Below are 17,140 nucleotides of genomic sequence, written 5' to 3' on the forward strand. Positions count from 1 at the left end.
GACACGTCAATAATCATAGCTTGTTATACGGCTTTCGAAACACATGGCCCTTTCGTGATAGGTAGCTAATTGCACAGGTGGTCGACTCTTGTCTTTCGTGAACAAGCACTGTAACATGGAGATATGGCCCTAAGGTGCGTATAATTGTTTTTGTTTTTTATTATTATTATTTCTTGCGGATATGAAAGGTCCTTATGCTTCCAAAACCGTACCGCAAGCGACGAGTGTTAATGTGCAGATTGAACTTCCGGACTCTTCACAAAATTCCCCCTTAGTAGAAGACGCTTCGTCCAATGACTCGTACGTGTAATGTAACATTAATGGAACCGAGTCATGGACTAGTGCATAGCTAGCTAATTTAGGTAACGTTAGTTTGTTTTTTGGAAAATATCTACAGAAGGTGGCCACTGCAACAACTGATACCGATAGGCTACCTATCCATTTACCTTCTTCCTCCGGGGGCTGGTTTTGCATTTTGAGGTCCCGGTGTCAGTGTACTGTAGTCTAGCCTAGAGTCAAGACTACCTAGGCAGCGTGTTTTACAAATAAAAACCTGAGTTTTCTCATCCCACTACTCCAGATTCGAGAGCCTCGTTTCAGGAAGGTGTGTGTAACCCGGATGTTCAGTTACACAACGCGGAAATACAGGATAGTCATTCGCCACACTGATATGTGAAACAAACATCAAAAACAATCATTTGAAAATTAAGGGCAAATACTACGACTGGGATCTAAATCGGTAAGAAAGAACACATTTCCCCTCTAAATAATAGTTGATCATATTTGTGTACCGTCCTTGTATGTTCTCTTGTTATATTGTTTAAACAATATTTTTTCACTGCATCGTTGGGAACGAGGTCGTAAGTAAGCATTTCACGGTAAAGTCTACAGCTGTTGTATTCGGCGCATGTGACATACGATTTGATACCTTGCTAGAGTAGTCGGCTAGGTATCAAATGCTAGCGTAGTAGCGAGTAAGCTACTAAAATGCACCAGCCATTGCTGCTAGTCAACTATCTATGCATTTTCCACTTACTGACTGTTGTTTTGTCATCTAAGTTAGCTAGCTAACGTATGAGCTGTCTGTCATATGGTTGTTGAACTGGTAGACTTTGTTGTACTCTTAACTTAGGCAGTGCACTGAAACTCAACGTCCTAGTTGTTAGTTAGCTAGCGAACGTTACGCCAGTGACAGCTTTTGGACAGACACCGTTAGTGAACATAAATATAAACGCAACAATTTCAAAGATGTTGCTGAGTTAGTTAATTTAAGGAAATCAGTCAAATTAAATGAATTCATTAGGCTCCATGTTGGTCACAGATACCTTAAAGGTAGATGCGTGGATCAGAAAACCAGTCAGTATCTGGTGTGACCACCATTTGCTTCATGCAGCGCGACATATCTCCTTTGCAGAGAGTTGATCAGGCTTTGGAATATTGTCCCCACTCTTTAATGGCTGTGCAAAGTTGCTGGGTATTGGCGGGACCTGGAACAAACTGTCATACACGTCGATCCAGAGCATCCCACACATGGTCAATCGGTGACATGTCTGGTGAGTATGCAGGCAATGGAAGAACTGGGACATTTTCAGCTTCCAAGAATTGTGTACAGATCCTTGTGACATGTGCATTATATGGCGGAGGATGAATGGCACGACAATGGGTCTCAGGATCTTGCCACGGTATCTCAGTGCATTCGAATTACCATCGATAAAATGTGTTCTTTGTCCATATTTATGCCTGCCCATACCATAACCCCCCGGGCTACCATGGGTCACTCTGTTACAACGTTTACATCAGCAAACTAATCTGCTAGGGACTGCGGTTGAAAATTAGCTGGTTGGCTAAAACGGGCACTTTTACTGAAACGTTGATTAATGTGCACTGTTCCTGTACAAATAAACTCAAACCGCTCGCCCACACAACACCATACACATGGTCTGCGGTTGTGAGGCCGGTTAGACATACTGCCAAATTCTCTAAAACGACATTGGAGGTGACTTTTTCTCTGACAACAGCGCTGGTGGACATGCTTGCAGTTAGCATGCCAATTGCACGCCCCCTCAACTTGAGACATCTGTGGCATTGTGTTTTTTGACGAAACTGCACATTTTAGTGGCCTTTTATTCTCCCCAGCACAAGGTGTACCTGTGTAATGATCATGCTGTTTAATCAGCTTCTTGATATGCAACACTCGTCAGGTGGATGGATTATCTTAGCAAAGCAAATGCTCGCTAACAGGTGGGTAAACACATTTGTGTGCAAAATCTGAGCGAAATAAGCTTTTGTCCGTATGGGGCACTTATTTTTGTTCAGTGTAAACAGTAAAGTAAAGAGCAATGATGTAAATAAACCCTGGTTGCTGAAGCTAGTATTGGACATTGAGAGCCTTTGGAAGCCACCTGTCAGCCATATTGGCACTCCCCAGTATAGGAGCAGTCCTCCATAGGATATAATGGAATTCTATTCTACAAAATTACATGTATTTATGTATTTTTGTTGTTGTTGTAGTGGTGAACATAGCATTAGTAATCCCCCCAAAATATCATTTAAGGAAGAACTGACAGAATATAATTTAAAAGTATGCATTAAGGTGTCTGTAATAGAATACACATGGAAAAAACAAATGTGTAGACACTAATAAATTCATTTTTATAGCTTCCTAAATATATTTTACAATGGTGTAGGAGTGCCAAGATGGAGGTGCGGTGGTGTGAACGCAGTGCCCCGGCTCTATCAGTCATCTAAATCATTGATAAAGAGTGCACATTATAGGGACATAGTTTGTAAATGTTTTTTAGCCAGCCATGCAAAATCAGACTGACAAGATGCACCCCGTGGAGGTATTTCTGGACATAGATTATAATGCTTTGGTTGATATTGAAGGCCAACTGCCTACCAACACATTAACTGAAGAGGCTCTACTTCATATCTGCCAGTGTTTGAGTTATCAATATTGACACATCATGCCAGGAAGATAAGGTGGCCAATAGCAAGACTGCTCTCACATGAGGACCGGTGTGGTTTGCCTAACTTCCACTTCCACCTATACCTGCAGGGACTTTCCAGCCAGACTAACTGTGGTATTTTTTTAATCCTTCTACTTCTTGTCAGTAATCGTTTATCTGTCTTTTCTCTACACCAGCACCCCAGTTGCTGAACTTCTTCTCTTTACTTTGTCTGGTTTCCGGCGCCGATCAGCTCAGCCCTTCTAACCTAATCCCCATCTGTGCCTGTGTTATACGGATCCCAACCGCTGCCCCCACGTATCGGAATTCCACTGCTGCTCCAGACCCCCCCCCCCCCCTGCTGTCTCTCTTGGCGTGGCCAAGCCCCTCTCATTCAGGATAGCCTCTGCACAGCTCCATGGCGGGTCGTGGAGGACCGGCGCGACCCAACGGCCCGGCGGCAGGCAACAAGATCTGCCAGTTCAAGCTGGTGCTGCTGGGGGAATCGGCGGTGGGCAAGTCCAGCCTGGTGCTGCGCTTCGTCAAGGGCCAGTTTCAGGAGTACCAAGAGAGCACCATTGGAGGTGAGTTAATTTACTGTGTGTATATATATATATTTTTTTTACTATTGTTTGTGCAGGCTATTTCTGGTGGTTTGATATGACCCACTGCAGGTTTCTCTATTCCATCAAGTGGTCTTTTATATCTGTGATATTTGGATTTACTAGATCTCATTGCAAGAATGGCATCACCATATCATGGATATTTAAAAACAAAGCAAATGATGTCAGACAAAAGGAAAAAGTGTAGGGTTGACACAAATTGCATTTATTTAACCATTATTTGACCTTTTGTAATCAACGCAATGTATGCTCAAGCAAGTCAATGTAGAGGACGATGCTACCGTAGTGGAGATGTCATTAACCTCCAAAAATGAAATGGATTAACACTGTAGAACAGCATTTCTGCCGGATATTAGCCTATCGTATGCAATTCACAATAGTAAGCTCCAGTCAACGATAGAGGGCACAGGAAATGACCGCAATGTTAGAATTGTTAGAGGGGTCAAAGGTTGACATGCCTCATGGGTCCTCTTCACTGCTGGAGAAATAGCCTTTTTTGAACAAGGCCCATCTTTCTTCCTCCCTTCTAGTAAGTAATCAATGATTTAATGACCCAGTCATGTCAGTGATTGGGCTCAATAAAGGGAGGTAGGAAGGAAGGATTGGAACGAGGCCATGGACTCTCTGCGCTGTCATGTGATTGTGGAATTCTAGTGTTTGTAGTTTACAGACATGGGATTAGCATTTCTCTTTGCAGTTCTGATCCGTAGAAGCAGCAGTGCTGTGCTCGTTAGGAAGTTAATCCTCCAACCTGTTTGGCAGGACATGGTTAAAAATCACAAATGATACCAAAAATACATTTTTTTTCCAAATGACCTTGCATAACATTATGAGCCTATTACAAAGTACCTGTTTGTTGATAGTATCCATTTTATTATTATTTTATTAGTCACTGTTAGTCACTGTGGACTATCAATAGAAGTCACGTTGATACTCATAGAATAAAAAGGACATTTTTACAACTTCCTAAGTCTGAGGGTGGTTTAACCTTGGAATTGTATCAATTTGCCACCCAGGGCTTGTACTTGCGACATAGTTAAATGCTCTAAAGAGGAACAATGGGTACATATTGAAGATGTGCATGCTCGTCCCAATAATCTTTTCACGTGTCTATTTTCAAAGGATAAAGCAAAGAAAATGAACAACTTCATAGTTAAGAACACTTTAACCATATTGAAGAAGATTTGAACGTATTCTACAAGAACTAATATCACCCCCTAAAAAAACACAACACCGTGGAACAATCCCTGGATAGCTTTTCAGAATTCACAGATAAGTTGTTTATGTGTATGTTAAGTATTATAAAAATAGAACCGTATCAAAGTAACTTTTTTTTAACGCCTCTGCGTTTTTTTAATTTTTATGTGTGTGTGTGTGTACGATTCAGTTCGGAGGCCTCCTCTAGCGTAGAGCAAATTGAGGAACTGCAACTGAAACCTTTCCCTAAACTGGATATGTTTTAAGTGCCCGTAATGACAAAACAAATGTTGACATTGAAGCGAGTGGGAGAGATTGACATGTTAACCCCGTGTCATGGCGCACTCAATTGCGGTGCAACGTTACTGATAGACGTGCAGGTATAAATGTATTAAGTGGAATAGACCTGCTTCTCTGTCATGTAGGAATATAAGACATCTCCAAACGTCATGAACACCGCTCTTTTTCCTCCCCTGACATATCCTCTTAACTTTTCTTCCCTCCCTTCCTCCATCTTACTATTTTTACAGCTGCCTTCCTCACACAGACTGTCTGCCTGGACGACACGACAGTCAAGTTTGAGATTTGGGACACGGCAGGCCAGGAGCGATACCACAGCCTGGCGCCCATGTACTACAGAGGAGCCCAGGCGGCAATTGTGGTCTACGACATCACCAACAGAGTGCGTAAAGGCTCGTTATCTGTTACACCTTACAACTGTGTAGGCAGGGCATCCAATTGAATTTTAATGACCAGTGAAACCAATAGTTTGGTTGTTTAAGAATATCAATTCTCAATGCTTTATGAGCTTAGTTCAAATCTCTTACCCTGTCATAACCTTAATGTAAATTATGCATTCTGTGCCTTTTGCGTGTTTCTTCAGGACACTTTTACGCGAGCAAAGAACTGGGTGAAGGAGCTGCAGAGACAAGCCAGCCCCAACATAGTCATCGCTCTGGCTGGGAACAAGGCCGACGTCGCTAACAAGAGAGCCGTTGATCTCCAGGTGAGAACAATTCCCACGCTGTGTGTGTTTCATTGATTGACTACATAACAAAACAGTTAGCATGATAATAACAACATCATATGCTGATGAATCAATTGTTACAATGTTTGTTTGTTTTTTTGTCATAGGCCAAACGGTCTTCTACTATTTGGTGTGGTACTATGATAGTGTACATAAAAATAAAATATGTATATATACATACATACATACATACATACATACATACATACAGTTGAAGTCGGAAGTTTACATACACCTTAGCCAAATACATTTAAACTCACAATTCCTGACATTTAATCCTAGTAAAAATGTCCTGTCTTAGGTCAGTCAGGATCACCACTTTATTTTAAGAATGTGAAATGTCAGAATAATAGTAGAGTGATTTATTTCAGCTTTTATTTCCTTCATCACATTCCAAGTGGGTCAGAGGTTTACGTACACTCAATTAGTATTTGGTAGCATTGCCTTTAAATTGTTTAACTTGGGTCAAAAGTTTTGGGTAGCCTTCCACAAGCTTCCCACAATAAGTTGGGTGAATTTCGTCCCATTCCTCCTGACAGAGCTGGTGTAACTGAGTCAGGTTTGTAGGCCTCCTTGCTCGCACACGCTTTTTCACTTCTGCCAACAGATTTTCTATAGGGTTGAGGTCAGGGCTTTGTGATGGCCACTCCAATACCTTAACTTTGTTGTCCTTAAGCCATTTTGCCACAACTTTGGAAGTATGCTTGGGGTCATTGTCCGTTTGGCTTTAACTTCCTGACTAATGTCTAGAGATGTTGCTTTTCCTCCCTCACCCAAGCCTCCCCCTTTTTCCTCCAAACATAACGATGGTCATTATGGTCAAACGGTTCTATTTTTGTTTCATCAGACCAGAGGACATTTCTCCAAAAAGTACGATCTTTGTCCCCATGTGCAGTTGCAAACCATAGTCTGGATTTTTTATGCCGGTTTTGGAGCAGTGGCTTCTTCCTTGCTGAGCGGCCTTTCAGGTTATGTCGATATAGGACTCGTTTTACTGTGGATGTAGATACTTTTGTACCCGTTTCCTCCAGCATCTTCACAAGGTCCTTTGCTTTTGTTCATCTCTAGGAGACAGAACGGGTCTCCTTCCTGAGCGGTATGACGGCAGCGTGTTCCCATGGTGTTTATACTTGCGTAGTATTGTTTGTACAAATGAACGTTTTACTTTAAGGCGTTAGGAAATTGCTCCCAAGGATGAATCAGACTTGTGGAGGTCTACCATTTTTTTTCCTGGGGTCTTTGCTGATTTCTTTTGATTTTCCCCTGATGTCAAGCAAAGAGGCACTGAGTTTGAAGGTAGGCCTTGAAGTACATCCAGAGGTACACCTCCAACTGACTCAGGCTAATTGACATAATTTATCAGAAGCTTCTAAAGCCATGACCTCATTTTCTGGAATTTTCCGAGCTGTTTAAAGGCACAGTCAACTTAGTGTATGTAAAATTCTGACCCAGTGGAATTGTGATAGAGTGAAATAATCTGTCTAGAAACAATTGTTGGAAAATTACATGTCATGCATAAAGTAGATGTCCTAAGTGACTTGCCAAAACTATAGTTTGTTAACAAGAACTTGGTGGAGTGGTTGAAAAACGAGTTTTAATGACTCCAATCTAAGTGTATGTAAACTTCCGACTTCAACTGTATACACATACATACACACACTCACATACAGTGCTGTAACTTTTTCCACATGCTACATTACAGCCTTATTCTAAAATTGATTAAATAGTTTTCTCCTCTCATCAATCTACACACTTACCCCATAATAACAAAGCAACAACTGTTTAAAAAAATAAGTTTAACATTTATAAACTGAAATCGCATTTACATAAGTATTCAGACCCTTTACTTAGTACTTTGTTGAAGCACCTTTGGCAGCGATTACAGCCTTGAGTCTTATTGGGTATGACGCTACAAACTTGGCACACCTGTATTTGGGAAGCTTCCCCCATTTCTCTCTGCATGTCCTCTCAAGCTCAGTCAGGTTGGATGCGGAGCGTCGCTGCACAGCTATTTTCAGGTCTCTCCTGTTCAATTGGGTTCAAGTCCGGACTCTGCCTGGGCCACTCAAGGTCATTCAGAGACTTTTCCCGAAGCCACTGTGTGCTTAGGGTCGTTCTCCCCAGTCTGAAATCCTGAGCACTCTGGAGCAGATTTTCTGTACTTTTCTCCGTAAATATTTTCCTCGATCCTGACTAGTCTCCCAGTCCCTGCTTCTGAAAAACATCCCCACAGCATGGTGCTGCCACCACCATGCTTCACCGTAGGGATGGTATTAGCAAGATGATGAGCGGTACCTGGTTTCCTCCAGACGTGAAGCTTGGCATTCAGGCCTAAAAGTTCAAGCTTGGTTTAATCAGACCACAGAATCTTGTTTCTCACGGTCTGAGAGTTCTTTGGTGCCTTTTGGGGAAACTCCAAGCGGGCTTTCATGTACTTTTTTACTGAGAAGCTGGTCTGGTCACTCTACCATACAGGCCTCTAAGAAGAGTCTGGGTGGTTCCAAACTTCTTCCATTTAAGAATGATTGAGGCCACTGTGTTCTTGGGGACCTTCAATGCTGCAGACCTCATGGCTTGTTTTTTTTTCTTTCTCTGACGTGCACTGTCAACTGTGGGACTTATATATATATATATATATATATATATATATATATATATATATATATATATATATATATATATATATATATATATATATATATATATATATATATATATATACTGCTCAAAAAAATAAAGGGAACACTTAAACAACACAATGTAACTCCAAGTCAATCACACTTCTGTGAAATCAAACTGTCCACTTAGGAAGCAACACTGATTGACAATAAATTTCACATGCTGTTGTGCAAATGGAGTAGACAACAGGTGGAAATTATAGGCATTTAGCAAGACACCCCCAATAAAGGAGTGGTTCTGTAGGTGGGGACCACAGACCACTTCTCAGTTCCTATGCTTCCTGGCTGATGTTTTGATCACTTTCGAATGCTGGCGGTGCTTTCACTCTAGTGGTAGCATGAGACGGAGTCTACAACCCACACAAGTGGCTCAGGTAGTGCAGCTCATCCAGGATGGCACATCAATGCGAGATGTGGCAAGAAGGTTTGCTGTGTCTGTCAGCGTAGTGTCCAGAGCATGGAGGCGCTACCAGGAGACAGGCCAGTACATCAAGAGACGTGGAGGAGGCCGTAGGAGGGCAACAACCCAGCAGCAGGACCGCTACCTCCGCCTTTGTGCAAGGGGGAGCAGGAGGAGCACTGCCAGAGCCCTGCAAAATGACCTCCAGCAGGCCACAAATGTGCATGTGTCTGCTCAAACGGTCAGAAACAGTCTCCATGAGGGTGGTATGAGGGCCCGATGTCCACAGGTGGGGGTTGTGCTTACAGCCCAACACCGTGCAGGACCTTTGGCATTTGCCAGAGAACACCAAGATTGGCAAATTCGCCACTGGCGCCCTGTGCTCTTCACAGATGAAAGCAGGTTCACACTGAGCACATGTGACAGTCTGGCGACGCCGTGGAGAACGTTCTGCTGCCTGCAACATCCTCCAGCATGACCGGTTTGGCGGTGGGTCAGTCATGGTGTGGGGTGGCATTTCTTTGGGGGGCCATGTGCTCGCCAGAGGTAGCCTGACTGCCATTAGGTACCGAGATGAGATCCTCAGACCCCTTGTGAGACCATATGCTGGTGTGGTTGGCCCTGGGTTCCTCCTAATGCAAGACAATGCTAGACCTCATGTGGCTGGAGTGTGTCAGCAGTTCCTGCAAGAGGAAGGCATTGATGCTATGGACTGGCCCTCCCGTTCCCCAGACCTGAATCCAATTGAGCACATCTGGGACATCATGTCTCGCTCCATCCACCAACGCCACGTTGCACCACAGATTGTCCAAGAGTTGGCTTATGCTTTAGTCCAGGTCTGGGAGGAGATCCCTCAGGAGACCATCCGCCACCTCATCAGGAGCATGCCCAGGCGTTGTAAGGAGGTCATATGGGCACGTGGAGGCCACACACACTACTGAGCCTCATTTTGACTTGTTTTAAGGACATTACATCAAAGTTGGATCAGCCTGTAGTGTGGTTTTCCACTTTAATTTTGAGTGTGACTCCAAATCCAGACCTCCATGGGTTGATAAATTTGATTTCCATTGATAATTTTTGTGTGATTTTTGTTGTCAGCACTTTCAATTATATAAAGAAAATGGTATTTAATAAGAATATTTCATTCATTCAGATCTAGGATGTGTTATTTTAGTGTTCCCTTTATTTCTTTGAGCAGTGTATATGCACACACACACGGGTGTCATGCACCCCAAAAATCTGTGTGCCTTTCCAAATCAACCACAGATGGACTCCCAAGTTGCAGAAACATCTCAAGGATGCTCAATGGAAACATGATGCACCAGAGCTCAATTTTGAGTCTCATAGCAAAGGGTCTGAATTCTTATGTATTCAAGGTATTTCTGTTTTTTTGTTTTTTTAATACATTTAATACATTTCTAAAAACCTGTTTTCCCTTTGTCATTATAGTGTATTGTGTGTTGATTGAGGAGGAGAAATATTAATTTAATCTATTTTAGAAAATGGCTGTAACAAAATGTGGAAAAAGTGAAGGGGTATGAATACTTTCCGAATGCACAGTATGTAAAACAAAAAATACTTGTCGTCCACATATTGTCATTTAGGGCCAGTTTCCTGGACATTTAGGGCCAGAATGCCTCGTCCTGGGCTAAAAAGCATTGTCAATTGAACATCTAAAGGTCTAAACTCAATCTGTGTCCGGGATACTTAAGAAGTGTTTAAGAACCTGTTATAGCCCTGAATAATCCCCACAAATTCTGTAATAATAATATGATTGTCCTGTCTTTACAGGAAGCACAGGCCTATGCCGATGACAACAGTCTACTGTTCATGGAGACTTCAGCTAAGACTGCTATGAATGTCAACGAAATCTTCATGGCCATAGGTAAGGGCAACCATCTACCCAGTGAGTCCCAACTTACTCACTCCAAGCACTATTGGCCTATAGTCCTCATTTAGTGCTCACACAGAATGTATGATTACTATTCTATGGGTTTATCTCAATAGCCTAAATAGACCTCCACCCTTACATTGTTGCTACTTTGAAAACCCAGGTATAGGATGAATTCAAATTGGTGGATTCCTACTACATTTTACTTTTCATTTTTGTTATATAGAAAACGCTCTTATCCAGAGTGACTTACCGTCAATAACTACCAATACAATGCAAACAGGATAGGAATTGGCTTTCACTAGTCCAGATGGTGAGGAATCCACATTTTGGATGTTCTGTGTATCTGTTACTTCTGGGAGCACATGAACGCAGCATTAATGGCCCACTCTACTCTTCTCTACTCTCTGTCCTTGTAGCAAAGAAGCTGCCCAAGAACGAGGCTCAGGGCGCAGCCGGGGCAGGGGGCCGGGCCCGGGCAGGAGTGGACCTTCAGGAGCCCGCCCCCCAGGGCCGCAGCGGCCAATGCTGTGGCGGGAGCACTTAGCCAATATCCAATGAACTAACTGAACGAGCCCAGAACACAAATATTATCAAGAGAACCAAGAGAGTAACGATGCGGGAACCGTTCTCACCCCCCCCCCTCCCCAATCAAAAGGAGACCCTTTTTAAAATTATAAGCTAGAGAACTTCAGTGCGACCCTCTCACATACTCTCTATCTCTCTCTTTTACCCTCTATCTATCTCTCTGCTGTACCTCCCATCTTCCCCATCTCTCACTTTAATCTAATACTAACTGGATTATGTCTTAACATTTTCTGTCCTTTTAAAAAAACATTTTGTTGATGGATCATACCAACTGCTATTAGCCTTTTTGTCCAGGTGGCAGGTGCATGTCGCAAAGGTTAAGTTGTCTTTTCCTCTTAAAATCATTTTCTTCCTTCCATGTTGGTCTTCCACATCTGGAAAGAGGGAAAATATGCTCCATGGGGACAATGTGTCTTACGCTCTTTCTCCGGATCTGTCCATTTTGTAAATTAATATTAGCATTTGTTTATTATTACCGCTGTTCTTTTGGCACGAGTGGGGGATGATTATATAGGACACACCTAATGTGGTTTCCGACATGTGTGACAAATTAAACCGTAACGCAGTGTGCATTTTATCACCTAGTACACCAGACAATTATTTTTAGCATCATGTTTTTGAATCTGTAAGATAAATGTAAGAATACATTGTAAGACCTGGGGGAGAAAAAAAAAATAAAAACATGGCAAGATTTTCTTGGCCAAAATGTACATTTGTTAATGGGAATAATCGTTTTAAAATAGTATAACAATCATTTGTTCACCACCAATCAAACACAAATGTTCTGTTGGGGGGGCAGCATGTGGTAGGCCTCCGACATGAGATTTAAATCATGTATATTGTTATCAAATAAACGTATCTTGTAGTTTGAGGTAAAAAAAATACACTATTTGTAAATTGACCCCTCTTCTACATCACATGAAGACTGGACTATTACAGTATGTCTTGCGCAAACCCCTGCTTTCCTTCCTTGAAGCCTTTTTCTACTGGGTTAACACCTAGTGCTGAATCCTGACGACTTCAACTTTTGCACAGACCTGCCATCAATGAAACCTTTTGTACAAACAAAATTATTGCAAAAAAGTAAGAATGCATCCTTTCAAACATTCCTCTGTTCTAGCTACAATGAACAAAAATATAAAGTGGCTGGATATTGGCGGGAACTGGAAAACGCTCTTTACACGTCGATCCAGAGCATCCCAAACATGCTCAATGGGTGGTGTAACGGATGTGAAACGGCTAGCTAGTTCGCGGTGGTTTGCTCTGAGACCTTGAAGTAGTGGTTCCCCTTGCTCTGCAAGGGCCGTGGCTTTTGTGGAGCGATGGGTAACGATGCTTCGTGGGTGACTGTTGTTGATGTGTGCAGAGGGTCCCTGGTTCGCGCCTGGGTATGAGCGAGGGGACGGTCTAAAGTTATACTGTTACAGTGGCATGTCTGAGTATGCAGGCCATGGAAGAACTGAGTACATTTACAGCTTCCAGGAATTATGTACAGAACCTTGCGACATGGAGAGCCGTACATTATCATGCTAAAAGATGAGGTGATGGTGGCGGATGAATCGCACGACTTTGGGCTTTAAAAAAAAACAGGCCTCACAATGGTCCTCAGGATCTCGTCACTGTATCTCTGAGCATTAAAATTGCCATTGATAAAATGCAGTTTTGTCTGTAGCTTATGCCTGCCCATGCCATAACCCCACCGCCACCATTGGGCACTCTGTTCACAACGCTGACATTACGCGACGCCATCTGCCGAGTACAGTTGAAACCAGGATTCATCCGTGAAGAGCACACTTCTCCAGCGTGCCATTGGCCATCGAAGGTGAGCATTTCCCCACTGAAGTAGGTTACGACGCCGAACTGCAGTCAGGTCAAGATCCTGATGAGGACATGCAGATGAACTTCCCTGAGATGGTTTCTGACAGTTTGTGAAGAAATGATTGCTGAGTTACAGTTCATATGACTGTAACTCAATAACTTTGAAATTGTTGCATGTTGTGTTTTTATATTTTTGTTCAGTATATTTATAGTGGATATTTTTTACTTTAAGAACCTAATTTTACCGAACAAAATTATAAATGCAACAATTTTAAAGATTTTGCTAAGTTATAGTTCATATAAGGAAATCAGTCAATTGAAATAAATTCATTAGGCCATAATCTATAGATTTCACATAACGGCAGGGGCCCAGTCATGGGTGGGTCTGGGAGGGCATAGGCCCACCCACCACCCAATCAAAATGAGCTTTTCTTCACAAAAGGGCTTCATTACAGACAGAAATGCACCTCACCACCCCTCCCCTCTGTTGATACCGCAGGTGAAGAAGCCGGATGTGGAGGTAATGGGCTGGTGTGGTTACACGCGGGTTGGACATACTGCCAAATTCTCTAAAATGACGTTGGTAGAGAAATGAACAACAGTTCTGGTGGACATTCCTGAAGTCATGTACGGCTCCATGTCGCAAGGTTCTGTAAAGGCATGCGGGGCTTGTTACACAGACAGTGATGGAGTAAAGACATGTTGAAGTTTACCTCTTATTTATTTCACCTTTATTTAACCAGGTAGGCAAGTTGAGAACAAGTTCTCATTTACAATTGCGACCCGGCCAAGATAAAGCAAAGCATTTCGACACTTACAACAACACAGAGTTACACATGGAATAAAACAAACATACAGTCAATAATACAGTAGAAAAATAAGTCTGGTTGGTGAAATTCCGTATAATATCCTAACTTAGCTGAACGTTTAAGTGTGGGATTGAACAATGGCGACGAGGATGATGTTTAAAAACGATAGTTAAATCTGAATTGATTCTGGGACCATGAGTAACATAGTAGATGACAGTACATTGAACATGTTGAAAGCCAAGGAAATCAGGTGCCGTTCATCACTGACAGATAAAAAGGGATTTTCACCAGTGGAAGCCGCTGAGGGGAGAACGGCTCATGATAGTGGCTGGAACAGAGCGAATGGAATGGCGGAAAATCATGCGTATGATGTATTTGATACCATTCCACCTATTTCACTCCAGCCATTACCATGAGCCCGTCCTCCCCAATTAAGGTGCCACCAACCGCCTGTGGTTTTCACACGCCAAATAAACATAGGCAAGCGCAGGAAACAGGCTGAATTCACTGTGATATGTGAACGGGGAGAGCCGTTTCTAGGGAAAGACACTGCCATTAAATTGGGTGTGCTAAAAGTGGGTGTTACCATATCAGCAGTGAGCGAGTGACAGGTATTTAAACAAAACGAAAGGTAAAACAACAGTAGATCAACCTACATAATAAAATAGGACACCAGTAGCACAGGCCCTTAAGCGTGTACCTTTCCACCTGAGAGAAGCTGTAGAGGAAAAAGATTGAGGAACAACAAAACATGGACTTAATCGAGAGAGTGGATGGTGAATCTGGTAGTGGTAGTGCAAAAACTGGACGGCGACACAAAACTGTTTCTGGAAATGAGACACGTGAACACAGCAATCATACGTGGCAGGTGCATAATCCCTACAGTAGACTAACTTTTGCAAGGAATAAATGGGTCTGTCATGTTCAGAAACTAGATCTTAAATGGAGCTAACATCAACTAGAGTCAATAGGCATAATGAAGTTTGCAGTGCATAATGGGATATACAGATATAAAAGACTCATATTTTGAGTTTGATCGGCGAGTGAGTAGTATCAACAGGAAATCACAACAGCACTGGCAGGCATCGAGGGGGTGGAGAACATATCAGATGACATCATTGTCCATGACCAGTGGCTACCTGCTGCTCTCAACAGGCTGGAGAACTGTGGGCTGACTCTCAACTCAGTTTTTGGACAGACTGGTGTTTATGGGCATGTTACTCTCACAGAAGGGCATTGGGCCCACAGCTGAAAGGGAGCCTGAGACTGCATCAGAGGTTTGTTGCTTTCTAGGGTTAGTGGGCTACAGCAGTAGGTTCATTCCCAGGTTCTCTACACTCTCGGAGCCTCTGCGGAAGTTGACCAAGAAGGACACACCACTTTGGACCGAAATAGAATGCATTTCAGACAAAGCAAAACTAGCTGAAGCCGTGACATTCGTGTACTTGCAAATACAAAAGTAACATCAGACGCAGGACCAGAGGGCCTAGGAGCTGTGCACGTGTCTGTCAGAGTGTGAACACAGATATTCACAAACTGAGTGTGAGTCCCTTGCATTGGTTGGGGCTTGTGAAAGGTCTAGTGCCTGATCATAACGCGTTGGAGGCTATTTTACAATCCTCGCTCAAAGCCATGCGATAGCATCAACCAGGGAAAATCGACATCGCTGACCCTCTGTCTTGTCTAATTGGAGGGACTGCAGTGAAAGACACACACACACATGGAGCAGAGGAGTATGTAAGATTTGTGGCTGTGAACGCAACTCGAAATGCAATGACCTCAAGGGAAGTGGAGGAAGCATCGGCTGCAGATGAAGAGCTAAGAGAGGTGAGAAATGCTATTCAGCGTGGGTGTTCTGAGACATGCCAGGCATATGCACCTATAGCAATTGAACTTGGACAATTGGACAATTAGTCCTAAGGGGAACCTGCATTGTTTTGCCGCATGCACTTCATGTGAGGGCTCTAGCCTTAGCTCACGAGGGACATTTGGGCATTGTAGGCACAAAACACAATCTCAGGAGTAAAGTATGGTGGCCTGCCATGGACAAGGCTGCAGAGAGACATGTCAAGTCATGCCATGGTTGCCAGATTGTATGACGACCAGATGTGCCAGATCCACAGTGCTACCTGGCAGGACGTCGCCACGGACTTATTGGGTCCACTACCAACAGGACACTCAATACTAGTAGTTGTAGACTATTACAGCAGATATTATGAAAATGATGTCATACAATCGAACAATGCAGAAAAGTGATTGATGGTCTGGTGAAGATTTTTAGTCGTCATGGTCTACCATTAAAGATTCGATCTGATTGCGACCCACGGTACATATCATCCCAGTTCCAGAACTTCTGACAGGAATATGGGGTATAGCATGTAAAAAAAAATTACACAAAATGGGCATAGGCAAATGGTGAAGTGGAGTGGCAAAATGCTTCCCTCATGAAACGGATTCGCAGTGCACAAGCTGAGGGGCTGGACTGAAAGCGGAAGCTACGCGAGTACATCACAGTCTACAGGTCCATTGATCACCATGATGCTGAGCAGAAAGGGAAATCTAAGATCTCTGCAGAGACAGGCACTCTGACATGGACATTGGAGACCAGGTTCTCCTAAAATGGGACAAAACGGACAAGTTCACAACCTTCAGCGAGATACCTCACACTGTGATCAATAAAGAGGGAAACAACGTTTCAGAGCCAGGTATTCCAGGAATACAACATTCGTGAAGAGGTATACAATTGAGGAGCCAGATCCACAACCAAAGGACACCACACAACTGAAAGAGACTGGAACAGAGTCCTACTCTGAGACATTACATGGTCTCTGGTTTGGACTCTGTCTGTGAGGGATCACCAGAAAGTCCACGGAGACCCATACCAGTCAGGCCTCACAGACAAATTAAACTGCCACATAAGTTAACAGACTTTGTCATTAAATAATGATCCTGTACGGTAAAGAAAAATCTGAAGAAACTGAAAAATGACAAGTACTAAGGACTATTGCGAAGACTCAATGTTTGAGTTATGTTGTGAAAAAGATGCAGAATGTTTTGTTACAGTTAAAAACATTTTTTATACTGTTTTGCTTAGAAGTAAGCTTAAAAAGGAAAGTCAATTAGGAGAACAGAAATTATAAGACATTAAACATATTTTAGTT

General features: G+C 42.8%; 1 protein-coding gene across 3 annotated transcripts; it reads left to right on the forward strand.

The window, feature by feature from the left end:
* Positions 1 to 617: 617 nt before the first annotated feature.
* On the forward strand, positions 618 to 12,095 carry LOC139368224 (ras-related protein Rab-5C). Of its 3 annotated transcripts, none has more exons than XM_071106882.1 (6): positions 618 to 739; positions 3,146 to 3,532; positions 5,299 to 5,450; positions 5,652 to 5,774; positions 10,665 to 10,758; positions 11,184 to 12,095. In XM_071106882.1, exons 2-6 carry the CDS (start codon positions 3,367 to 3,369, stop codon positions 11,309 to 11,311), a joined length of 663 nt encoding a protein of 220 aa, XP_070962983.1. In that variant the 5' UTR covers positions 618 to 739; positions 3,146 to 3,366; the 3' UTR covers positions 11,312 to 12,095. The 3 variants fall into 3 exon arrangements, with proteins under 3 accessions (XP_070962983.1, XP_070962984.1, XP_070962986.1); XM_071106883.1 differs by having other exon boundaries at positions 635 to 739; positions 3,202 to 3,532; XM_071106885.1 differs by having other exon boundaries at positions 638 to 739; positions 3,363 to 3,532.
* Positions 12,096 to 17,140: the final 5,045 nt, after the last annotated feature.

This window comes from Oncorhynchus clarkii, chromosome 16, assembly GCF_045791955.1.
Source record: "Oncorhynchus clarkii lewisi isolate Uvic-CL-2024 chromosome 16, UVic_Ocla_1.0, whole genome shotgun sequence".
Taxonomy (NCBI): Eukaryota; Metazoa; Chordata; class Actinopteri; order Salmoniformes; family Salmonidae; genus Oncorhynchus; species Oncorhynchus clarkii.

Coding starts and splice junctions, on each gene's coding strand:
- LOC139368224 (XM_071106882.1), top strand. CDS start 3,367: ATGGCGGGTCGTGGAGGACCGGCGCGACCCAACGGCCCGGCGGCAGGC. Junction 3,533..5,298: donor CCAAGAGAGCACCATTGGAG/GTGAGTTAATTT, acceptor CTATTTTTACAG/CTGCCTTCCTCACACAGACT. Junction 10,759..11,183: donor CGAAATCTTCATGGCCATAG/GTAAGGGCAACC, acceptor CTGTCCTTGTAG/CAAAGAAGCTGCCCAAGAAC.